The sequence below is a fragment of the Girardinichthys multiradiatus genome, chromosome 5 (assembly GCF_021462225.1).
Source record: "Girardinichthys multiradiatus isolate DD_20200921_A chromosome 5, DD_fGirMul_XY1, whole genome shotgun sequence".
Taxonomy (NCBI): Eukaryota; Metazoa; Chordata; class Actinopteri; order Cyprinodontiformes; family Goodeidae; genus Girardinichthys; species Girardinichthys multiradiatus.
The window spans coordinates 16130357-16156809 of NC_061798.1; the positions used below are offsets into that span (position 1 = coordinate 16130357).

Consider the following 26453-nt stretch of genomic DNA (forward strand, 5'->3'; position numbering starts at 1 on the left):
ATTTTTAACATAACTGTCAGCAAAAATTATTTCAGATTTTCTGAAACTTGGATAAAATATACACTGCTCAAAAAAATAAAGGGGACACTCAAATAACACATCCTAGATCTGAATGAATGAAATATTCTCATTGAATACTTTGTTCTGTACAAAGTTGAATGTGCTGACAACAAAATCACACATAAATCATCAATGGAAATCAAATTTATTAACCAATGGAGGCCTGGATTTAGAGTCACACACAAAATTAAAGTGGAAAAACACACTACAGGCTGATCCAACTTTGATGTAATGTCCTTAAAACAAGTCAAAATGAGGCTCAGTATTGTGTGTGGCCTCCACGTGCCTGTATGACCTCCCTACAACGCCTGGGCATGCTCCTGATGAGACAGCGGATGGTCGAACGGGCGGGCCAGTCCATAACTTCAATGTCTTCATCTTGCAGGAACTGCTGACACACTCCAGCCACATGAGGTCTAGCATTGTCCTGCATTAGGAGGAACCCAGGGCCAACCGCACCAGGATATGGTCTCAAAAGGGGTCTGAGGATCTCATCTCGGTACCTAATGGCAGTCAGACTACCTCTGGCGAGCACATGGAGGACCATGCGGCCCTCCAAAGAAATGCCACCCCACACCATTACTGACCCACTGCCAAACCGGTCATGCTGAAGGATGTTGCAGGCAGCAGATCGCTCTCCACGGTGTCTCCAGACTCTGTCACGTCTGTCACACGTGCTCAGTGTGAACCTGCTTTCATCTGTGAGGGCACCAGTGGCGAATTTGCCAATACTGGTGTTCTCTGGAAAATGCCAAGAGTCCTGCACGGTGTTGAGCTGTGAGCACAACCCCCATTTGTGGACGTCGGACCCTCATACCATCCTCATGGAATCGGTTTCTAACCATTTGTGCAGACACATGCACATTTGTGGCCTGCTGGAGGTCATTTTGCAGGGCTCTGGCAGTGCTCCTCCTGTTCCTCCTTGCACAAAGGTGGAGGTAGTGGTCCTGCTGCTGGGTTGTTGCCCTCCTACGCCTCCTCCACATCTCCTGGTGTACTGGCCTGTCTCCTGGTAGCGCCTCCAGGCTCTGGACACTACGCTTACAGACACAGCAAACCTTCTTGCCACAGCTCGCATTGATGTGCCATCCTGGATGAGCTGCACTACCTACAACCCACACAAGTGGCTCAGAGTCCGTCTCATGCTACCACGAGTGTGAAAGCACCACCGACATTCAAATGTGACCAAAACATCAGCCAGAAAGCATAGGTAGTGAGAAGTGGTCTGTGGTCCCCACCTGCAGAACCACTCCTTTATTGAGTGTCTTGCTAATCGCCAAAGATTTCCCCCTGTTGTCTATTCCATTTGAACAACAGCAGTGAAATTGATTGTCAATTAGTGTTGCTTCCTAAGTGGACAGTTTGATTTCACAGAAGTTTGATTTACTTGGAGTTATATTGTGTTGTATTTAGTCAGTCAGTCATTTTCTACCGCTTATTCCATAGTGGGTTGCAGGGGAGCTGGTGCCTATCTCCAGCAGTCTATGGGCGAGAGGCGGGGTACCCTGGACAGATTGCCAGTCGATTGCAGGGCAACACACAAACAACCACGCACACACTCATTCATACACCTAAGGGCAATTTAGAGTGACCAATTAACCTAACAGGCATGTCTTTGGACTGTGGGAGGAAGCCGGAGTACCCGGTGAGAACCCACGCATGCACGGGGAGAACATGCAAACTCCATGCAGAAAGACCCCTGGTTGGGAATTGAACCCAGGACCTTCTTGCTGCAAGGCAACAGGGCTACCAACTGCACCACCGTGCAGCCCCACCATGTTGTATTTAGTCTTGTTTAATTGCTTGGCCAAAACTAGTTTTTATTTAGTTTTCCTACATTCTGTCAATTTATGTGACAACCTGCATGATGAATTCAACAAAAACAAGGCCAACAAATGTCACGTTGCTGAGGAACGTGTGTCTACTGCACCATGATCCATCTCACCTGCAATATTCAAATAATTGAAAGAAACGTAGGGTTCAAGTTCAAGTGTTATTTATTTGTAACTTCATTAAACTACCTTTAACCCATCATACAACTATAACAAAAAAGCAAGTAGTTCATTTACAGATTGACCCACAATTGAGTGAATCAGACCTCTTACAGTGCCCTATTGAAGTATTCATAGCCTTTCAGCTTGTTTACAGTTCGTATAAAAACAATTTATTTTTATTAGATTTTATTTAACAGAACAAAAGTAGAGCCAGACAGATCTGTAAAGAAAGGGTATATATTGGCTGGGCACTTCACACATCTGATCTTAATAGAACAAGTGGCAAAAGAGGAATCCATTAAAGAAAGTCAAAAGAAGTCCTGTTCAACGTTTACCACAAAGTCGATATACAGCAAAAGTATGAAAGGTCCTCTCGTAAGATGGGACAAGAAGTGATACCCTTGGCATACAAATGCCATGTGAGGTAGAAAACTCTACACTTTCATGGCTAAAACACACCATACCCATTGTGATGCATGGTGGTGGCAGCATCATGATGTGGGGATTCTTCTTTTTAGAGGGAACAGGAAAGCTGGTTAGTTTTATGTTAGAGGCAGCAACAGACCCTAAACATACAGTCAGAGCCCCAATGAAGCACAAACAATCATTTTCTTTCCACTAAACAATCATGCATCACTTTCTGTTGGTCTACCACATAAAATTCCAATATATCAATGTTAGTGTCTGTAATGCAACTAAAAGTGGAGAAGTTTTGAGTTAATTAATACTTTTGCAAATACAGTAGTTAAAAACTGAGAAAGTTTTATCAAGCTGTACCTAAAAAGAGTAATTAAATTAAGATGCTGTAACAAATGGGACTACATTAACACAGTCTTCCACCATCTCAAACAAAAAGTCATACGGGCCGCTACGTCGGGCCACGTCACCGGCCGTTTCCCCGCTGCTGCTGCGGACCCCGGGTTTCAGGTTTCTATTGGAGAGGAGGAACTCTAAAATGTGTGCAGTGTTTGGTTTGGAGGAGTTTGAGTGGGAGGCAGCCAGGTGCAGGGGTGTGAGCCCACCATTGGTCTGGGCATTAAGCTGGGCGCCGTATCGCAGGAGACAACTTGCAACGGCAACGTGGCTCCATCGACAGGCGCTGTGCAGAGGCGTCCAGCCGTCGACCGTACGGTGATTGACCATGGAGCCGGCGTCAAGTAGAGTCCTCACGACTTCCACATGACCGCTGTACGCTGAACGGTGCAGTGGGGTGTAACCGTCCTCGTCACAGAAGTGCACCAGCAGAGAATCAGCAGCTAACAAATGGAGGACTGTCGTGAGCTAGAGAGAACAAAGAACAGGATTGCACTATTACAAACTAACATACTCATGAGACTTGTTCTTTTCAATAGACGTATGTAGTTGAAATCTTTGCATTTTGCTCTGATGACCTTAACATTTTAAACTGCTTTCACACCTTTTCTTCTTAGCCTGCCATGGATGTCAGTGTATCTAAAATGCTTTTTATAAGTCCAACAGTGAAGAAGAGAGGAAGGACTTAATGTTTTTTTCTAAAACATCAAGTCCTTTCAGGTGTAAAAAGCAGGTGTGTCACTTATATGCTCCTGTTACATATACTGCATGTGTATTGGGAAGAAGGGTAGTAAAGTTACATTGCAGCAATGTATACAGAGCTGTGGGGTTTTCATTTCTTTTTTACAGTTTATATGTTCGAATCCCTCACCAGCTGCTGCAAAAACTTTAAGACTCCATGTACCGTCTATAAGTGCCGCATATTTAGTTGATTTGCAATATCACTATAATGCAATATATATGAAACAAGGAACAGCAATGGCCAATCGTTAAAAAAAGAATCGTTAAGAAACTTTAGTTAAGTTGTTTCATTCCTAAAAACATGAGATGTCAGCCAGAAGCAACTTTTACAATGGAAACCTTGTTGTTGAGAAGCAAATAACAATTTTTCCTTTTCCCAGTAGCTGGATAGACTACTAAATATCTGGTGTTTTTGTTGTCAATGAACCCAAACCAGAAAAACATTTACCAACATTTTCATGTTTTATTAGTATCCTGCATTCATGGAGAGATGTTCAAATTTCAATTTCATTTCATTGTTTTTTTTACCCATTTTAGACTAGGGTTGCAAAATCGCCTCAAACTGCTTAAGGTTGTAAGCCATTTGCCACCATCTAGTGGTTAGAGTGAGAACAGCACCTGATTGTCATTCGATGCGATGTCATAAGATGCGAATTGTAATAATCTGATGATGGACCAGAGTGGGTGGTACATAAACTTATGTTCTAATTGAATTTGTATGTCCTGCTTATCAGTAATGCTATTAATTAATGCTACATACCGGACATTCAGCCAATTATGCCTAATTTTGCTAACTTGCTTCAATCCTAAATTAAAAAGGTGTGTGTATATCCAAATTAATCTCTTTTTGGCATTCGCTTCACAGTAAAAACAATCAGTTTTTTTATCCTCCTTATTTCAAGCAGTGATGGAGAATTGATAACGTTAGAAACCGCTGGTATGACAGAAGTAGCAAGGCGGTTTGGTTTGGTATGAAGTGAGTTGTACATTAGAAGTAACATCTTTGCACGGGGAGAACAGCTGATATATTTTCTTTTTTGTCTGCAACATTAGTCACGCCTACGGGCATTTCTTTTTAAAGTTCAGACACATCTGAACATTAATACAAGTTGCCCTATTCCTGGTACTTTAAGCCAGACAAAGCTTAGGCTGTGGCTTTAGCTAAGCCTAACCCTTAAAACATGAACTCTAAGGGCACTAGATTAATTTGATCAGTAATTATTTTCCATAAATTACCAACAGATTGAGACAAGTGTGGCTGAATAATCAAATTTTAAGGGTGAACACTGAAGCCCCCCTGCAAATTCCAGCAATTTTTGCTCATAGCAATGGACAATGCAGATAAATATGCTGGTATCCATAATGAGAGGCCATTACTTCAACCCCCAAATATTTGAAAGTTGAAGGAACTGGTAAAACAATAATATCCCATTCATGATGTAAATCTTGATACTCCCACTTATTTATTTTTTTACCTGTATTTGCTATGTGAGAGAAATCCCAAAATGCCAGTGGGGGGTTGCCCACAGGATTCATTTGATGCATCACAAGATTGAGAAAAAAGATGGATATGATTGGAAATAAACTCAAACAGCAGGGAGTTAAAAATGAGAAGAAAGAAGAATGAAACACTTTGCTCAAGCACAAGACATGACTTATGTTAGCTAAAATACCCAATTTTCAGGACGTTTGTCTATTTGTGCTGCCGGTTTCAGCAATATATTATTTTTTTTCCATTTTGAAAAAACATTATGTTCTACTACAAATTTGAATTTCTTTTAAAGAACAGTTATAAAAGACATTTGACAAAACTTTGTTTAAGAAATCTTTGTACAATTGTTGAATTGTGCAAAAGCTCATTGATGAGCTACAGAAATACCTAATTTAACAGTGCTGATTACGGCCGTACCCGTTGGGTCATGGGTCACCTGCACCACAACAGGGTGACATCTTAGCGGACTGAAGGAATTGGCAAAATAAAAAAATAAAAATAAAAAAAAAATATATATATATATATATATAAATGTGTGTGTGTGTGTGTATATATATACATAAAACAATATTGCAAGTTTTTGGATATAACTGAGAAAATCTAAGACATGGAAAGATTTGCATTCATCAAGTGTCTCATTTATACTTTAATTTCCCCATTTTATGGATTTACCATTGGATCCCAGATGTGCCTGAAAAGGAATCTAAAGATGGATGTGTTCTTGGGAAAATATTAGAGTAATCCACATACAATCAGTCAACTTCAATTTGTAAAGGGTAAAACTCATTAAAACGTCTGACATAGCCTACTTTATTTCACTTGGTTTAACAGAGTGTGATTTACACTCGAATGTAATTTTAGCAAGCAGTTTAAAATGCAGCAACCTTTCCCCTTAAAGGTCTTATTCAATAACATTCATATTAAAGACATTTTCCTTTGCCACAATGAACACATCTGAATCTATAAATGATAATGAACTAGTCATTGGATCAATTATAGGTCAAATAAAGACCCACTTTTTCCTTCACAAATCCAGGTGGTTTCCTCTGGAGTAAACATCTGTGGGGTGCAGGCACAAAGACAAGGACAACTCTGTGTTACCAAGGCTGCAGCCATGATCTCAGTGACTAATGATCCTCCACCACAGGCCGTAAACTATGCTGCTACAATCTCCCTTCACAGCAGCCATACACACTCAAAGAAAAGTGATTCAGTGATGCAAGTAAGACCCCTTTCACCTTCATTAATTGAAAACTTCATTACAGTTCAAAAATGCCCCAGGAAATATGAATACCAGCTATAAAGAAGTACATGAATTCACTTCACTGTTTCCATTTATTTTTGCACTCAGGGTAATTATATATTCTCTGCTTGTAAACTGCTTACTGGTTCAGCCATAAGCCCAGCTTAGCCGCTTTCTCTGGCTCTAAACAAGCCTTTGCATGCTGATATCGGGTGGGGCCCGATCAAAATAGGGCTGAAACAATCAGATTATTCGTGATTAATAGATTAATCATTAACTGGAGTATATAAACTCTAAAAAAAGTGATTTGCTGAAACAACAACCTACTCAGAGCATTAATTAAGCCAAAACTGTACAAAACAAAATACACAATTTGCATTTAAGATGAAAAACCTGCTTTGTCTGTAAATATGTTCTATACATAACTCCTCAAGTGTCATAGTTTTAGCTTCACCTGGTTCAAATGTTGTAAAAGAAAAAAAAAAAATTCTATTAAGCACCTTTTGCTACCTGATTATTGTTTAATCGAAAAAAAATGTCAGCAGATTAATCGATTAGCAAAATAATCATTAGTTGCAGCTCTAGATCATAGCTGACAGGTGATTAGCTGGGTGCAAACTCAAAAACCCATTCTTTATCTGAATAGTGAATGCACCTTAGTGTAACCGTGTCGTACTAACACCAATAATATTTTTCAGAGTGAAACGCTGTTATGGCAATTTTTACCATCTGTTGTGTTTTTCAAATGAAGTCAGATGCAGAACAGAGAAACTATTTTCAATATGTCAGACTCGTCTGTGATTCACTAAGGCTGCAAGTGAGCGAGAGAGACCAAGACTTCAACATATAACAGGAAGGCTGAACGTGTAACAGCATAATTGTTGTGTTGGTCATGAAATGTGCTAGATGTTTGCAGAATTTTGGAAAATCTGAAATAAAATATTTTTTCCAAGCCATTTATTTTTAACCTGTACACTAATATAAATGAATGAAAAGGATAAAAAAAAAAGTTTGGACAAAGATTATTATGTTAAAACACACATTTGTAAAATTGCGTTTTTCAATGTTATGTTGGAAACAATCACCGCTACCAAACAGGGAAAATGATGTGAGGTTGCAAAAACTATTTTACTTGCACAGTGAGATGTATGGAGGGATTGTGACTCTTTTTTTCATTAGTATCCACAAAACATGTTTTTTTGGCTGCTTGTTTGTTTTTTGTTTTGTTTTGCTGGAAATGTGCCAAAATGTTGTGCTGTGGACTTTTGTGAGAATACTGAAGAATAGTGTGAATAAGCAAAAATCAAACAGCATCAGTTACATCTTCAGATGCCGAAGCATCCTCTCAGCTTCCTCTATCGACTGCGATTTAGCTCACGGAAGCGCCACGAATCCATATTATGCTGACAAACGTGCTCCAGGCATACTAGCAGGAAGTTTGGATTTATCCCGATACAGTCATTTTTCATGAATTAGAATATGCGTTCCAGTGAGACTCGTTTGTGAGATTAACAGTACCTTTTGAAAATACCTTTTAGCGGATATTGAACTGACTTTTCATTAAGCCCTCATTTCTCCATTAAAATTGTTTTTCATTTAGTGGTCTGATGTAAAATTCTACTCTTAAATGTCATGTTTTCTTTAGCTGTAAGAAGAATATTATCAGTAACAGAAATAAAGGCTCAAAAACATCACTGTTTATAATTAATCTATATATGTTTCACTTAGTGAATTTAGTTGAACTTTTCAATGATATTCTAATTTATTGAAGAAGATATATTACGATATTTAAACTTTGTGCTTCATCTCTATAAAAATGCCTAACCCTTTGGGGTAACTGTGAACAGGGGTCAGACTAATCCTTCCAATATTGCATTGGAGCCGTCTTTTCACAAAACCCAATAGCATCGGTTATTTTTTTTAGATTTGTTTAGTCTAGCTCAGTTTCAAAATAAAGCTTTAGTTTGGCTGCAGCTTTAGAAAAAGGACTAAATTGGTGAACCTACCTGGAAACAATGATATGAGAAAAAAAAAAAATCCATTTGATTAATAATCAGACCATACAAATGGTAAACAGTGATGAGGCAAAATAACAAAATGACCCACACTAAATGAAAACAGCTGACCCACGATGATAGCACACATTGCAATTGATTGGAGCATCAGACCAATGTTCACCGACCAGTGACTGAAATGGCAGGCTTTTAAAAACATGCCACATGTCTGATTTAAAATAAATACAGTACAGTGTGACCCTGACCTCTGTTAAATAATCAATGTTTATAGCATAATTAGTCATATAGTGAATGTTTCAAATGACCCCAAGGAGAAGCTACAAGATGGTCGAGCAGAGAATAAAAACTGCTTTATAGAAACAAAATTAAAAATAAACACCTCCTAAAAACTCAAAACAACCCAACTAAATCACAAGATCTAACACAATAATATGGTGCTGATACAAGCCGGCAACAAATGTATTAAATGACTGTTCGGAGAGGAGTGATTAGAACAGCAGCCTACTAACAAACAATATTTTGTCACAGAAAACTGCACTTCTTAGGTTTGTGATGAATACTGTACAAAGTGACTGGAAACTTTGTTAAATCATAAGCATTAAGGCTATGTCCGTGATAAAGACATCACAAAAAGTCTTTCTTATATAGCATCTCCTCACTATCACCACTTCCTGATCCACAGCTGTTTACCTTAATGAACATGTCATCCAACTATTAATCCAACATCTGAGACATCTAAGAGAAACTAAGCAAGCCAATGATTGCTATAGGCATTTATACACATTTTAGACCAGGAGCAATGCATCAAATATATTCTACATATTAACCAGCCCAACTACTAGGTGTAAACAGCCTATCCTGTTACCCTTAGAATGAAAACTGAGTAAGGCAGGGAAAAAGGAGAGTTCACACGAGCGTCAGCAAGACAAAGCAGTGCTGCGCTCTTAACTGCCCTGGCTAACAGCTAAGCTATCCGGTAAATTTCTTCACAATCGCTTTGTTCAGCCTTATAAACTATAAACGAGGGAATAATGAAGGTAAATACCCCACCAAAAATAATTTCTAAACTAAAAACTCTCAAAAATCCCACCTCGTCTCGCACAATACCCAAAACTACTACAAACAACATACCAATATGGGTTGGCATTGGTTTCTCAGTCAGCTACCTTTCCCCATTGTTGTGCTTCATGCATGTACTGGCACAGACAGTGAATCAATCGTAACATTTCTGACAGCCCAATCTCATTATCACAATACATGCAAAATGTTTACTATAACTAACAGAATCAGCTTTTTTTAATCAGAGGATGAGGAGTTTAAGTGGTGAAGTTCTTCTCACCCCTTGGCCTTGTTAGGAAATAACACAGATGAAATAGTGTTGCCAGAATCCCTTAACTGTTCTGGCTGCACAGTGTGACAGCTTCTGTAATAGGTTTAATTTGAAAACACCACTGGGTACTAAATTACCACTATGCCAAGTCACAATGTGGGAAACAATCACAATGCACAGACTGACAAATTATAGTGCAATGCAGATACTCCACTACTCACGAACCACAAAAAACGCAACAATACTATTCTACCATTTAATGACTACTTTATAGAAAATGTGTCATTCATAGAAATACATGGTAATTTGTAGCTATTGTGGTGTATGAAATTAATTAATCATTTAATTCAAGGATACTAATTGTTTTCCTAATCCCTGCAGGGTAAATCATTTTGTGGCCAGCAGGAGTGCTCAGCAGAAAATCTTTACATGGCAACAGTTCATTACACATTATATGCTGTGAATAAATTGAGTTTAGATAGTTGTTAATCATTGGTTTCTGACAGCAGTTTTTCTCATTTTTTTTAAGCATCCACAAGAGTTCAGAGCACATCGATAGAATCCCTCTCAGGTGTGTTGTTCATTTCCTCAGTATGATTTTTTTTATTGTATACACTATGTACCAGTTTAATATTAATGTTATGATATCCATAAGAAAAGTCCTATTTCAAATATATTTTAATTTGGTGTGTTTATGAGTGGTTTTTAACATTTTCTGTAAACCTTTAACTTGATAGGACTAACTTGAGGAAGTCAAACTGAGCATGCTCATCATGGTGGGATTACATTTAAGTGAGGAAGACTGCAGTAAACAGGCATCATTTAGGACGCAATTTTAAAGTTGTGATATTTCAAGCAAAGAACAGACTTTAGTTGCCTGCTGTGAGTTTTCCATAGTCAAGATGTTGCCTTTTTGAACACACTTACTGGAGGTATTGAGAAAACTGATATGTTTCCCCTTACTTTAAATTAAAAACAAAATAGCCATTCTTCATATGTCAAACTAGATACACTATTCAACCCCCCATTTTTCTAGAGGACAAACCTGCTGTTTCTAGTTTTGTTGGATTCTGATTTTCTCTCTATGGGGACGGCAGGTTTTTGATAGAGGTAGTAGTATTCAATTCATAATTGAATACTACTACTACCCGAAAACAGCAATTATCAAACCTCTATTGAAAAAGAGCTACTTGGACAAGCTGCTACTACAGAACTACAGGCCTATCTCAAACCTCCCGTTCATCAGTAAGATTATTGAAAAAGCTGTGTTTCAGCAGTTAAACAACTTCCTAACAATGACCAGCCGCTTCGATGTCTTCCAGTCAGTGCTGGTATTATTGGACCTTAGTGCAGCATTCGACACTGTTGATCACTCCATTTTATTAGAGCGCCTGGAAAACTGGGTCAGCCTTTCTGGTACAGCACTCAACTGGTTTAAATCCAACTTGAAGGACAGGGACTTTTGTGTGTCAGTAGGTAACTTTACATCAGAGACCACAAAAATCATATGTGGCGTTCCCCAAGGGTCCATCTTAGGGCCCCTCCTATTCAATATCTACATGCGGCCCCTAACTCAGATTTTAATAAACAACAACGTAAGTTATCATAACTATGCAGACGACACAAAGCTATACGTTACGATGTCACCAGGTGACTATGAATTCATTCAAGCGCTGGGTAAATGCTTAGAAGAAATCAATGCTTGGATGGGCCTAAATGTTTTTCCACTGAATCAAAACAAAACTAAAGTAATAATTTTTTGACCAAAGGAAGAGCGTTTAAAGGTTAGCACACAGCTTCAGTTAATACAGCTAGAAACCACCAGTCAGGCTCGAAACCTGGGTGTAGTGATGGACTCAGACCTGAACCTTCAGAGGAACATAAAGACAGTAACAAGGTCGGCCTTCTATCACCTAAAGAACATCTCCAGGATTAAAGAACTAATGTCTCAGCAGGACCTTGAAAAACTAATTCATGCGTTCATCTTTAGAAGAATTGATTACTGCAACGGTGTCTTCACAGGTCTGCCTAAAAAGTCGATCAGACAGCTGCAGTTGATCCAGAACGCTGCTGCCCGCGTCCTCACTAGAACTAAGAAAGTGGAGTACATCACCCCGGTTCTAAAGTCCCTACACTGGCTCCCCGTAGATCAGAGAATAGACTTTAAAATACTTCTGTTAGTCTGTAAATCACTGAATGGCTTAGCACCAAAATACATTACAGACTTGTTGTCAGTGTATCAACCACCCGGACCTCTCAGGTCTTCTCGCTCAGATCTACTCTGCATACCCAGAACCAGAACTAAACATGGAGAAGCAGCTTTTAGTTCTTATGCTCCACTAATCCGGAATAAACTCCCAGAAAACTGTAAAAGTGCTGAAACCCTAAATTGCTTTAAATTAAGATTAAAAACGTATTTGTTTAGAATGGCCTTTGAATGTGTTATCTAAACATTATTAGTAACGTTTTCAGTCCAATTTTCCTTTTGTTTTCTTATCCATTATTCTATTCTCTTTATTTTTTTTAAATTACCTCTTTTGTTTGATTTTCTGTATCATTGTAATGTTTTTCCTTATGTACAGCGCCTTGAGTGCCTTGTTGCTGAAAAGCGCTATATAAATAAACTTGACATCAAAATGCACTATAACAACTGTTTCAAATGAAATATTTGTCCCAAACTCAAAACAAAGTGCATCAATGTACATGCTTTGGTTATCCATTTACAGGCTAAATAATATAAGAAATTTCAGTTTTATCGTATTTAGAAAAGGGACAATAGAAATTCAAATTCTTCGTTAAATGATTTGCTGGTCAGATGTAGAGATGAACCAGTCTGTTAGCTAGAGATCAGAACTGGGCAATTTTCCATAACTGATCAGTTATTGGCAAATACATTATAGAAAATTATATCTATTTTGTGATTAAGTGCATAACCCCCCCCACAAATTGATGCACATTTTATTTTGTTAATTAAAAACATATTTATTGCAATTCCTTAATTTTTTGTCAGATTCAAAACAACAACCCCTAGTAAAGAATCTGCAGCCTCTTATGTGTTATAGTAATTAGAAAAAATGTAATCAGCAGGTCAGAGCTGGTAGTGTTTTGAAAGTGACTACTTACTCTTCATGGGCTCTGTTTCAGTCCCAGCATCAACATTATTTAGTTTGAAGTTCAATTTATGAAGAAAAACTCAATATGATGCCAAAAATCTGATGAGAAACACTGTCATGAAATGAATTATGCCAAATCAAACTGGATGGTACCCACCGGTACATATAAAGACATTCCTCAAAAAATGAAATCAAGAAATTAAAACCATGAATTCATTTAGTTTTAATCTGTGTTTGTTTCTAAAAAGTGAACTTGTGCAACATTGAATGTTTGATATTGTGGAAACATTGCAGAAGCAAATTCAGCAGATACTACAGACAGTTTTTCAGAAAAGTAATAAACAGTTTACCAACTCTGAATGCCACATTTAATGTTAAAAGATGTAGGTTTGACCAGCGTAGCTGAAAAAGGTTTCTGATTAAACATTGTACTTTTCTGCACTTTACCAGGACCGGATGCCATTAAGATGAAATAAGCCAATAAACATTCTACCTCTCCCCAGGTTTCTCCAGCTGTCAATCTGCATTTGTATTACACTTTCTATTACTCTGACAGCAGGAAGGAAAGGGGAAAAAAGATGAGAGGAACAAGTTGTTCATAGTGAAGAAACAGACAGGCTTAAAAGTGAAGAGCTCTAAATACCCCCATTAAAGAGAGAGAGTGAGAGAGAGCTGGGGAAAATAGAAAATGGTACATCCTATTACGATGACACCACTGAGAAAATTGCAGGAGCCTTTAAACTACATGAAAGTTAAGTCAAAGCTGCAACAGCAAAACTAAATCAGATGCATCTCGATACTTTCTGTGGTAATTATGGGTGAATCTGAAAAACTGATTAATCTAATCAAATCTGGTTTTTAAAACTGAAATGCATGAAGTCACGTTTTTTTCCTTGAGTTTAGAATTTAGTCTCACCGCATTTTAAAAGTGATTTGAATCTTAACATAAATTATTTATTTTCTAAAGTAGACAAAATGAAACTGACCAAAACCAACACAAAGCACCTCTATTGGATGGTTGCAAAAAAGAACCAGAATGACAGCATAAGAGCTAAATTATTCATCAGTATAATGGGAGTAGAGGGCAAAATCTTTCAAAAGCAGAATTTCACAAGAAAAAAAAAAGGTTTAGATTTTAATAGTTTCTGTTTATATAAAAAGGAGAATGTGACAAGATATGGAAAGGCCATTAGGTAAAGATCAAATGAGATTACACTGTATACAAACCCACACAGCAGATTAACCACATTATGTAAATAATGAAAATAAAGCCAAAATGAAAAGCTGCGTATGACCAACTGAGTACTCTTCTTGATTTAATAGCTTGTAGGAACACCTTCAGTACTAATACATCCATTTCTGCATAACCTGAATTACTTACATCGTTGTAGAGGAAATTTGTCTCAAACCCTTTTCATAACATTGTTTCAGTTCACTGAAGTTTGCTGGACTTTGTTTCTACAACGCTCTTTTAAACATCCTAGTTTTCCTGCTACTTTCCCTCTTAGAGTTCAAAGGAAGCAACATGGGTGGACGTTACTGTGGGATCTTCTAGGACTTCTGTGAACCTGAGCTCAACTTTAAATAGTTTACATCCTGTTAAAGACCAAGTTATTTTATTTTATCATGATAGGTAACACCCTAGATTTAAAATACATAATGGTGAAAATGTAGTGTAGACATGAAGATATTAGCATCTCACTAACAGTTAAATTAGACAGAAAATATTCAGCTTGTTTAAATATCAAAAAGGGACAAAAGAGCAGGTTTAGGTAACAGTTTTCTTGCATCACAATGATTCGGTAGATATAAAATAAATGTTCACTGTTTGAGTGAACATTGTTCACAGCTGCATTAGATAACATGTTTCCTCTGTAAAAACAAAAACATTGTGGGTATTTGTTTGAACTGTTTCAGTCACCAACGTAATCTTCAGACTCTTGAGCTCCAGACTTGCTGAAAAACATCTCCTCATTAAAGTTTGTTAAAAAGTGGTAACAACTAGGACAACTTCCTGTTCAAAGTGAAGACGTTTGCCAGAAACAATCTTGTAGGTACAAATGATCATTCTTACCTTGGCTCGGTCTCACCTGACCTCTTACCTCAACTCATTTTATTTATCTGAATAACAATGAGTTTGTAAAACCCTTACTGCAGGCTGAGCTGCATTATCAGTTTTATCATCAGTTTTGTTATTTTTCAAATAAAGTGTGAGAAGGTTGTAAAATATTTACACTCCAGGTTTTCCATATATTTTCTTGTTACAACCACCAACTTTATTATTTAACTGGAGTTTTATGTGCTGCACTAAACGACAAGGGATACAGAAATATCTCTCTCAGACCATAGAGAGCCTGAATAATTGCCTAATACACTGCCTGGCCAAAAAAAAAAAAAAAAAAAGAAAATCACACTAATACAGGTCCTTCTCAAAATATTAGCATATTGTGATAAAGTTCATTATTTTCCATAATGTCATGATGAAAATTTAACATTCATATATTTTAGATTCATTGCACACTAACTGAAATATTTCAGGTCTTTTATTGTCTTAATACGGATGATTTTGGCATACAGCTCATGAAAACCCAAAATTCCTATCTCACAAAATTAGTATATTTCATCCGACCAATAAAAGAAAAGTGTTTTTAATACAAAAAACATCAACCTTCAAATAATCATGTACAGTTATGCACTCAATACTTGGTCGGGAATCCTTTGGCAGAAATGACTGCTTCAATGCGGCGTGGCATGGAGGCAATCAGCCTGTGGCACTGCTGAGGTCTTATGGAGGCCCAGGATGCTTCGATAGCGGCCTTTAGCTCATCCAGAGTGTTGGGTCTTGAGTCTCTCAACGTTCTCTTCACAATATCCCACAGATTCTCTATGGGGTTCAGGTCAGGAGAGTTGGCAGGCCAATTGAGCACAGTGATACCATGGTCAGTAAACCATTTACCAGTGGTTTTGGCACTGTGAGCAGGTGCCAGGTCGTGCTGAAAAATGAAATCTTCATCTCCATAAAGCTTTTCAGCAGATGGAAGCATGAAGTGCTCCAAAATCTCCTGATAGCTAGCTGCATTGACCCTGCCCTTGATAAAACACAGTGGACCAACACCAGCAGCTGACACGGCACCCCAGACCATCACTGACTGTGGGTACTTGACACTGGACTTCTGGCATTTTGGCATTTCCTTCTCCCCAGTCTTCCTCCAGACTCTGGCACCTTGATTTCCGAATGACATGCAGAATTTGCTTTCATCCGAAAAAAGTACTTTGGACCACTGAGCAACAGTCCAGTGCTGCTTCTCTGTAGCCCAGGTCAGGCGCTTCTGCCGCTGTTTCTGGTTCAAAAGTGACTTGACCTGGGGAATGCGGCACCTGTAGCCCATTTCCTGCACACGCCTGTGCACGGTGGCTCTGGATGTTTCTATTCCAGACTCAGTCCACTGCTTCCACAGGTCCCCCAAGGTCTGGAATCGGCCCTTCTCCACAATCTTCCTCAGGGTCCGGTCACCTCTTCTCGTTGTGCAGCGTTTTCTGCCACACTTTTTCCTTCCCACAGACTTCCCACTGAGGTGCCTTGATACAGCACTCTGGGAACAGCCTATTCGTTCAGAAATGTCTTTCTGTGTCTTACCCTCTTGCTTGAGGGTGTCAATAGTGGCCTTCTGGACAGCAGTCAGGTCAGCAGTCTTACCCATGATTGGGGTTTTGAATGATGAACCAGGCTGGGAGTTTTAAAGGCCTCAGGAATCTTTTGCAGGTGTTTAGAGTTAACTCGTTGATTCAGATGATTAGGTTCATAGCTCGTTTAGAGACCCTTTTAATGATATGCTAATTTTGTGAGATAGGAATTTTGGGTTTTCATGAGCTGTATGCCACAATCATCCGTATTAAGACAATAAAAGACCTGAAATATTTCAGTTAGTGTGCAATGAATCTAAAATATATGAATGTTAAATTTTCATCATGACATTATGGAAAATAATGAACTTTATCACAATATGCAACTTTTTTGAGAAGGACCTGTATTTTGTTGGACCGCCTTTAGCTTTGATTACAGCACGCATTCTCTGTGGCATTTTCTCGATAAGCTTCTGCAATGTCACAAGATTTATTTCCACCCAGTGTTGCATTGATTTTTCACCAACATCTTGCATTGATGATAGTAGAGTCTGACCACTGAGCAAAGCATTCTCCAGCACATCCCAAAGATTCTCAATGGGGTTAAGGTCTGGACTCTGTGGTGGTCCAATCCATGTGTGAGAATGATGTCTCATTCAATTCAATTCAATTCAAAGATACTTTATTGATCCCCGAGGGGAAATTAGACTTTTTTTTTCATGCTCCCTGAACCACTCTTTCACAATTCAAGCCCGATGAATCTTTCACTATTAAACATAGCCCACAGTTCTACTGTTGTTTTTCTTGGATTTGATTTCATCAAACGTTTAAGTGATCGCCGATCACGATCATTCTGGATCTTTTTCCGGCCACATTTCTTCCTTGAAGACATAATTGCCCATACAGTAATTATCCAATGGGAGGCTGGTACCCATTTGCTTAGTTAAATCAAGGTGGCGACTTTTTTTTTTTGGCCATGCAGTGCATTTAATCCAGTCCAAGCAATGCTTTTGATATGGACAAAATGGATTTAGAGGACAGTGATACGACGGCAACAATTATAAATCTGCTAAATATGGTGCAGCCCTGTGAGGAGCGCTGTTCAATCCATCAGACAATGAAAATAGAATGAAACAACTCTAAACCTACAAAGACATGCCGTCCACCTAAACTGACGGGACAGCGATGTCCAGAGAAGCCGCCAAGAGGCCCATGGTAACTCTGGAGAAGCTGCAGAGACCCCAGCTCAGGTGGGAGTGTCTATTAACAGAACTATTATTTGTGCACTTCATAAATAAAGAAGAGTTAAAAGAAAGAATCCATTGGTGACAGAAAGCCAGACCTAAATCCAAAAGTGTATCCTTTGCATTTGTGAAAACCACGGTTCAAACAATCTCCATCCAATCCAAATGAGCTTCAGCAATTCTGCAAGGAACAATGGGCAAACATGTCAGTCTCTAGATGAGTAAAGGTGGTAGAAACTTACTCCAGAAGATCTGCAAACTTTTAAGATGCATTTTGGCAAAAATATTGGAAGACCACGTATTGTTCCCTTCCTGTTGGTTTATAACAAAATACCAAATAAAATCATTCATGGTTGAAGCTAACAGAGTTCACGCTGACTGTGGAGTCTCCTTTTTATTTGTTTGTCTATTGTTTTATAGAAAAAACACAAATAAAACAGAGGAATTGTTAAGAGTCATCCACAGAGTTGCTCAGCAGAACTCATGATGAAGGCTATATGCAACCCAATAAAAAACAAGAATAATAATGACCTGCATGGACTGACCTTAAAGCAATTATTTCAAGCCCTTGTCAAGTTTAACCTTTGCTTGCAGGCACTTACGCGGTTGTTTTCTGCTGCCCAGAGAATGAGCTCCTTTGGCTCGTCTTTCAGCGCCTCTTCCTTTTCATGATACCACTCCTCGCTGTGCGGCTCCTCGTCCACCTCTTCCTCCTCATCCTTGCTTGCAGTCCAGGAGCTCGTGGGCCCTCTGGGGATCAGGTGTTCGTGGGTGTCAAGGAGCTCTAGCTGGTTGAAATCTTCTGGAAACTCCATTCCTCACAGAGCTTGTTGAAGAGTCTGAAACACTAAAAGAAATGAGGAATTGAATCAGAATGAATTGAATAACTGAAGAGGGGTAAAGTAAAAAACTTGATGTGTTTCACTGAAGCAGAGACAGTCAAACAACTGTTTACATTATTTCACCAACTAATCTAAGGTCCTCAAAGAAGTAGATTTCATACAGCCCCCCTGGAGATGAACTGTGCTGATGCTAATCGGTTTTAACTACAAAGTGTAAACACCAGGATTTTCACAGCATTTTAAATATGCACCATCTAAATGAAAAGTTAAACTGCCTCAGGCTGTCTGTGACCAAGCTGTCAGTTTTTTCCTGCATTCAGAGCTCAGGAATGAGCTAATTTAAAAAGCCTTTTTTTTTAATATTCATACCCATTATGCTTCGGTTTAAGGAGAAACCTTGCAACTATATAAAAATGAAAGTGGGTGTTCAGCAGCTAATTTAATGCACTTGACAAACTGATCATGATGTCTGAGCACGTCTAAGAAAGAAGTCCACGTTTCTCTGTGTTCTCCCTGCTCCTGTGTGCAACTGCATGGCACAGCCTTACATCAAGACTTAAATAGGCACAAGATGGAAACAACGTTGCTCCTTTGCGGCTGCAGTAAATCTGTGACGTGTGAACACATACAGACGTTTAATAAACACCAACCACCCACCTATCTTCAGACCCCCTGCCTGCACTAAGGATCCCAGAGGAAGATGTAAATAGGATCTGTCAGCACCTGAAAACAAAGAAGGCCTCAGGACCTGATAATGTGTCTCCATCATGCCTGAGAGCCTGCGCCGACAACCTGGCACCCATCTTCACTGAGATCTTCAACAAGTCACTTGAGCTATGTGAGGTTCCCTCCTGCTTTAAACGCTCCACCATCATCCCAGTACCCAAGAAACCCACCATCACAGGATTAAATGACTACAGGCCTGTCGCGCTGATATTTGTCAGGCATCCACCTGTCAGTGGATTATCAGCTTCCTGAAGGCCCAACAGCAGCAGGTGAGGCTGGGGAGCATCTTCTCCCGCACAAGAACAATCAGCACCGGCGCCCCCCACGGGTGTGTTCTCTCCCCACTCCTCTTCTCTGTCTACACAACTGTTTGCACCTCAGCTGACCCATCTGTGAAACTCCCAAAGTTTGCAGATGACACCACTGTTATTGGACTGATCCAGGACAGTGATGAGTCTGCATACAGACAGGAGGTGCATCGGCTGGTACACTAATGTGGTTAGAACCTCCTGGAACTTAACCCACTCAAGACTGTGGAGATGATGGTGGACTTTCCGAGAACACCCCCCACACACCTCCCTTACCATCTTCAACAACACTGCATCTGCTGAGGACCACTTCCATTTCCTAGGAACCACCATTTCTCGAAAGCTGAGATGGTCTTCGCACATAGACACTGTTCGGAAGAAGGCCCAGCAGAGACTGTACTTCCTGAGGCAACTCAAGAAGTTCAACTTTCCACAGGAGCTGCTGGTCATCTTCTACACTGCCATCATTCAATCATGAGTCTGCATACAGACAGGAGGTGGACCGGCTGGTACACTGGTGCGGTCAGAACTACCTTGAACTGAACCCACTCAAGACTGTGGAAATGGTGGTGGACCTTCGGAGAACACCACCCCCATACACCCCCCTCACCATCCTCAAAAACACTATCGGCCGTGGACCACTTTAGGTTCTTAGGAACCACCATCTCTGAGGACCCGAGATGGTCTTCACACATAGACACTGTTCGAAAGAAGGCCCAGCAGAGACTGTACTTCCTGAGGCAACTCAAGAAGTTCAACCTTCCACAGGAGCTGCTGGTCATCTTCTACACTGTCATCATTCAGTCTGTCCTGTCTTCATCCATCTCAGTGTAGTTTGGCTCATCCACAAAACAGGACAGGTCCAGACTGCAACGAATAATCAGGACTGCAGAGAGAATAATCAGGGCTGACGTTCCCTCCATCCAGGACTTATACAGGTCAAGGGTCAGGAAAAGAGCTGCTAAAATCTCTGCAGACCCCACACACCCTGCACATAAACTGTTCAGAGTTTTACCTTCAGGCCGCCGCTACAGAGCACTGTTCACTAAAACCAGCCGCCACAGAGACAGTTTCTTCCCCCAGGCTGTTTCTCTGTTGAACACTTGACAGTCAGAGTTTGAGACAACACCATGCATACCTGGACTGATCTCACATTATTTTATATTGTGAAGTCAATTTTGTATATATGAACATTAGGTTTTCTTTTTATTTCCATTATTAAATAAATATATATATATTAAAAAAAAACATCACTGAGAGCAAAGTGTACCTGAGTCAAATTCCTTGTTTGTTTGGGAAGGTCTGCAGCACTTTGATTATTAGCAACAGAAAACTGAAGAAAAGACAAAACATAAAATAAAAACAACATAGCAGCAGAGTTTTGATTTGAAAAATGTCAATTTGAACAAACTAAAAGCTCAGGTCTTTGGGAAGATGAGGACAGATTGAAGAGTTTTAGTATTTGGAGAACCATAACATGATATCTGCATAAACATGACATCTTACCGGTTCAGCACAGTGGTGGAAGCCTGATGATTTGAGCTCGTTCTGCATCCACTGACTTGACAATTAACTCCTGTGAACACCAAAAGTATTGTAGAATCAGACATCCAGGATACTTTGACCTTTGACCAACAAGGACAGAAAGGTCCAATAGCGGAGAAGCCGCCATTACTCTAAAGGCAAAATAAACAGTCAGATTACAGTTTGCCAGTGACAGGTTCAGTGGTTTGATGAAACTAAAACTGATGTATTTGGTTATAATAAGCATTGCTACATTTGGAAGAAAACAGAGGAAGCTTGCAAGTCTGAGAACATCATCAGAACAGGGGACCAATATTCCAGCAAACTAACTTGGGAAGAATGCCATATGTATAAAGAGGGACAAAGATATGTTACATAAAAAAATTAAACCCGTTAATGTGTCTCTCTAGCCTGGTTTAAATCTAATTTGTCAGAGATTTCAGTTTGTTCAAGTAAATGATAAATTATCTTCATGCTCCAGGGTTACTTGTGGAGTACCACAGGGTTCGGTGCTTGGGCCAATTTTCTTTATATATATGCCTCCAAAAGGTAAAATTATCAAGCAACATGGGATACCTTTCCATAGCTATGATGATACTTAGCTATTGTTATCCCTAAATCCTGATGAGCCCAAACAGTTAAATAAACAACAAGCATGTCATGAAAACATAAAAGTGACTTTAAATTTTCTGCTTCTAAATTCAGGCAAGACAGAAGTTGTCGTCTTTGGACCGTAGTCTTTGAAAAAGAAATTGCTTAGTTAAATAACTAATGTAGACGGCATTTAATTGACCTCCAGTAATAAAGTTAAATACCTTGGTGTTATTTTTGATCAGGACATCTATCCCATATTAAAACAGGTTTCTATTATTTCCTTCTTTCACCTCCGAGTATTACCAAAATTAGAAATACTCTGTCCAGGAGTGATACTGAAATTGAAAAACTAGTCCATGCATTTGTTACTTCAAGGCTGGACTATTGTAATTCTTTACTATCAGCATGTCCACAAAATGCAGTTAAAAGCCTTCAGCTGATTCAAAATGCTGCAGCAAGAGTTCTGACAACATTAAAAAGACGGATCATATTTTGCCGTTTTTTAAATTCTATTTGTTCTCAGACTGCAGGTTTACTGGTGGTTCCTAGAGTCTCTAGAAGTAGAATGGGAGGCAGATCCTTTAGTTATCAGGCTCCTCTCCTGTGGAACCAGTGGCTTAGGTTATCCTGAGCTATCTCTGTAGTTATGCTGTTATAGGCTTAGGCTGCTGGAGGACATAATGACCACTTTCCCTCACTGCTACATTCTCATACTACTTTCCAATTGTACATTATTTCCCATTATTTCAGCTTTTAACTCTACGTTCTCTCTCTGTTTTTTTCTCTTCCTAGAAGCTAGAATCTGACCTGGCTCTGTTTTTAGCTGTGGCACCTTGGTGGAGGGGGACATTGGCTAAGCTTCTGCTGCCAACAACTTAATGCTCACCTTCTACAGATTATTACACTTGGCACTGTCTTTCAGTATTGAACCCTGTCTCTCTCCTAGACATAGCTACTGACTGAGCTTCTACTGTGACAAACTGTATGTGCTTTCTTTCATACTCTAGACTTGAAAACTGACTCAGTTTATCTGCTTACCTGTTTTTCTCTCCTAAATGAAGCCACTGAGTAGCTACTACTGCCATTAACTTTTTACTTTTCAATAGAAAGTACTCCTGGATCAGTGCTTCTTTCTTCTCTTTGTGTCTCTGCTCTGTTCTCTCAAACCCCCAGTCGGTCGTGGCAGATGGCCGCTCACACTGAGCCTGGTTCTGCTGGAGGTTTCTTCCTGTTAAAAGGGAGTTTTTCCTCTCCACTGTCGCTACATGCATGCTCAGTATGAGGGATTGCTGCAAAGTCTAACGCCAGTGACTGTCCACTGTCTCTACATGCTGATCCGGGAGGAGTGAATGCTGCAAGTCACTGACTGGATGCAATCTGCTGGGTTTCCTTAGATAAAATGTTTAAGTCTTTTTAACCAGTTTACACATTAACTTTTTCTTTGGTATTTTAGCTTTTTGTTGTAAAATCAACATTGTTACAGCACAATGCCTTGTGTCTAATTTATATATGCCTGTAAGTACCTAAATATAAGAGCTTATGGGAGCTGATTAATTTTAATGTCCTGCTAAATAAAATAGAATTTAAAGATGAAATACTTTTTGTCCTTTTATAACTGTATACCAAAAAACATATCCTGCTGTAGCACAAGACAGTGCCATGCACACCAGTGTTCTTCTCTTGAACTTTGCTTCACACTTATCAAGTATCTCTGTGTTTACACTTATTTCACAGTTAGGTGATGTTATTGGTTCGTTAATTAGCTAAACTTCTATGGACTTGACTCCTATGGTCAGAGAGCACATTAACTGGTGAAAACCAAATTATGAATTATTAATGACCCATCCATTGTTTGCTGCTCTGTTTTTAGAGATTTGATTGTGGAGGCAACAGGTCAGAAAGGCAAACCCAGACCTTGCCCTCCCCAAGGTGTTTCCAGCCAGAAGGGTTATGGTCTGATTCTACCCAGGAACGTCCTCCCAGTGAGACTAGCCCAAAAAATATTCAATGAGCTGCTAATCAGATGTCTGAAGCACCTCAGTTTATTCCTTTCCTGGATGACTGAGCTTCTCACCCTGCCTCAAAGGCTAAAGAAGCTCACTTCAGTTGTTTGTACGGTCTATTTCTTTTGGTCATGGTCCATATCTCATGACCATGGATGATGGTCAGAACATAGATGCTCCAGCAAATTGAGGGTTTCACCTTTTGACTGAGTCACTTTTAATAATAAACTGGGGAAGCCCACGTTACTATAGATGATACCTTGTCATTTTTTAACAGGGTATTAAAATAATTTTTTAATTGTGCCCATGTTAAGCCTAAAAAAGGAGTGGACTTAAGTTAAATAACAAAAATTGATAAACTGCCTCAACAGGATAGCTTTATTTTTTATATAGGTGTTTTAATAGATCATATCTCAAATTAGCTCATTTTAAAAATGACAAAACAAAAAACAATGCAATAAAACGACTGCTCTAATACCTGCTAAAAACATTTTGTAACATTTAAACAACCCGGATGGTAGCCCTGTTGTTGGTTCACCTGAATTTCTGACAATTCAAAGAGACCGAATGATTATTTAAAACATAGTTACTGTCTTTAAACTTGCCAATATAAACATTTGGGAATAAAATTTGAATATCGTGAGTAAAATGCACATAAATAGGGGAATATAATCTTACAAGACATATGGAAAGACATCCAGTTACAGATATTGTTTTAGATAATTATTAAAAGAAATGCCAGCTAAATAATGCTAATACCATTAGCCTCATAGCATAATTGCTTAAGAATGACTAACGACATGCATCCTGCTGACTGACACGCAGTGTGTTATAATTCATATGAGCTGCAAAACAGAAACCAGTTCAAGGCTCTAAAATTATTCATAAAACGATTAGAAAGTGTTTAAAAACAGCGGAAATGAAAGCTAGTAAGGCTAACAATAGAAACACAAAGCTACAGCACAGTTTATGCCAGACGTGAACTAAAACAAGTCGAAAAAACTTTAAGCGTAAACACTGGCGCTACACATAATATTTCATTAAATACTGCGCAACACAAAACCGAGACCAAAGTTATTTGTTACGGACACAAAACACCGGCTGTTTCAAACTTACCTTGATGCTTACGCCTGCAACATCTCACGCATAGCCTTTAAAAAAAAATACTCCCTTTACACAAATAAAACACTTAAGTGTTCTGTAGCGTTTTAGCCTTGAAACAACTGCGAAAAGTCGCATGTGATGTGCAGTTGTTTCCAAACACAAAGGAAGCCCTATGAGGGATAAACACCGTTACCCATAATCCCCCGCCGCTTGTTTACTTCTTCGCTGATTAGATTTTTGGTACTTCACATGCTTCTAAAGATGCTTTCTGGCCTTTATTGGTGACTTGGTGTAATAACAGCACGTTATACCGTGTCCGAGTTTCCTTTAGGCTTCTCATTTTGAGCATCTTTGAGCCTGTCATATTAGTTACGCATTGGGACATTTATAGATTGAAAACCTAGTTACTTGCACACACTAAGCACGTAATTAGGCAACACTGTAATTACTATCTTTCGTATTTATCATCTGTATCATCTGTTTATGATCTGTTTTAAAAATAGACAATTATAGGTTTTGGCTAAGCAATAATAAATTACATACTACTCTAATTACTTCAAAATATTAACTGACTTATTACCTTCCTTCTTAACTATTTACTTATATAAAGGAAAGATGTGAGGTGTTTAGGGTCCAGGTCCAGGTTACATTTTGTGCAAGAGAACAAGCCATTATGTGTCTGTTTTTTTTCTGTTCAGAATGAGATATTTAAATGGTTTATAGAAAAACATTTCATTTACTTTTTTTCCGGCAACTGTTTTCTCTATTTACTTTAGTTATGATTCCTGTTTGTGTCATTGGAGTGCTGGTCATTTTCTACCTCCACTATATTAGTACTTTTTGATCCTCTTGTACCATTTTTGGCTACAAAATGGTGCTGTCAAAGATTTTATACTGACCATATAAAAATTTGCACCTTCCAGGGGGATGCTTCATACCAGCGTTGAATCTTAAACAAATTCCAAGCAATTTTCATTGTGCTCATAGTCTGCTCTAGGAACTGTGGTTATGTAACTAATAACTCATATCTACCAACAGGAGGTCACTTGTTATTATAGGCTAATAAATAGTTAAAATTGTATTTCATATTCTTATTTCTTAAAAGTCTGTGGGGCCAAGATCAAAGCCAAAATACTTTAAAATAGGGTCTTATACAACATCCTGAGAAGATAATATACAATAGAATTTCTCATAAATGTCAACTATCAGACCACATATATGACTACGTGTCTTCATAATTCATGAATTACTTACCTACAAGAAAAAAAACTGATTCACAAAGATTTCAGTACATGAATATGAAATAGTTCCTCCACAAGAATTATTACTTTATTTCATACTTTATTTTACCAGGAAAGAGCCAGTAAAATTTAAATCTCATTTACAAGGCTATAGAAAGAGTATTGCATGGGTACAAAATGGGGGTATAAAATAGCAAAGGGGGGAATTGAGTTAAGTCTTGTATGGTGCAGGTCATTTCACCCCTTTGCCCACATGATCATTTTGTTTGTGGTCTTGGTTGTTTCAAATCCAGAATTTAGATAAATAAAATTAAGTTGTCTGCTACGGAAAGTTTTGTGGTGATCATACGGAGAGGCAGTAGCAAGAAGTGGCACCAGAAATGGCTGGGGGAAGGCATAAACTAGAGAAAAGGCAGATGTGGAAGGTGAGATAAAACTTCAT

General features: G+C 38.8%; 1 protein-coding gene across 2 annotated transcripts; it reads right to left on the reverse strand.

Moving 5' to 3' along the window:
- Positions 1-2039: 2039 nt before the first annotated feature.
- On the reverse strand, positions 2040-24999 carry ankrd49 (ankyrin repeat domain 49). 2 transcript variants are annotated; one of them, XM_047364406.1, is made up of 5 exons: positions 24783-24999; positions 21052-21121; positions 20816-20878; positions 18272-18516; positions 2040-3335 (listed from the first exon to the last, which is right to left on the reverse strand). In XM_047364406.1, the coding sequence occupies exons 4-5, from the start codon at positions 18482-18484 to the stop codon at positions 2850-2852; spliced, it is 699 nt and encodes a 232-aa protein (XP_047220362.1). In that variant the 5' UTR covers positions 18485-18516; positions 20816-20878; positions 21052-21121; positions 24783-24999; the 3' UTR covers positions 2040-2849. The 2 variants fall into 2 exon arrangements, with proteins under 2 accessions (XP_047220362.1, XP_047220365.1); XM_047364409.1 differs by lacking the exon at positions 20816-20878.
- Positions 25000-26453: the final 1454 nt, after the last annotated feature.

Coding starts and splice junctions, on each gene's coding strand:
- ankrd49 (XM_047364409.1), bottom strand. CDS start 18,484: ATGGAGTTTCCAGAAGATTTCAACCAGCTAGAGCTCCTTGACACCCAC. Junction 3,336..18,271: donor GGGCAGCAGAAAACAACCGC/GTAAGTGCCTGC, acceptor TGTTCTCTCTAG/CTCACGACAGTCCTCCATTT.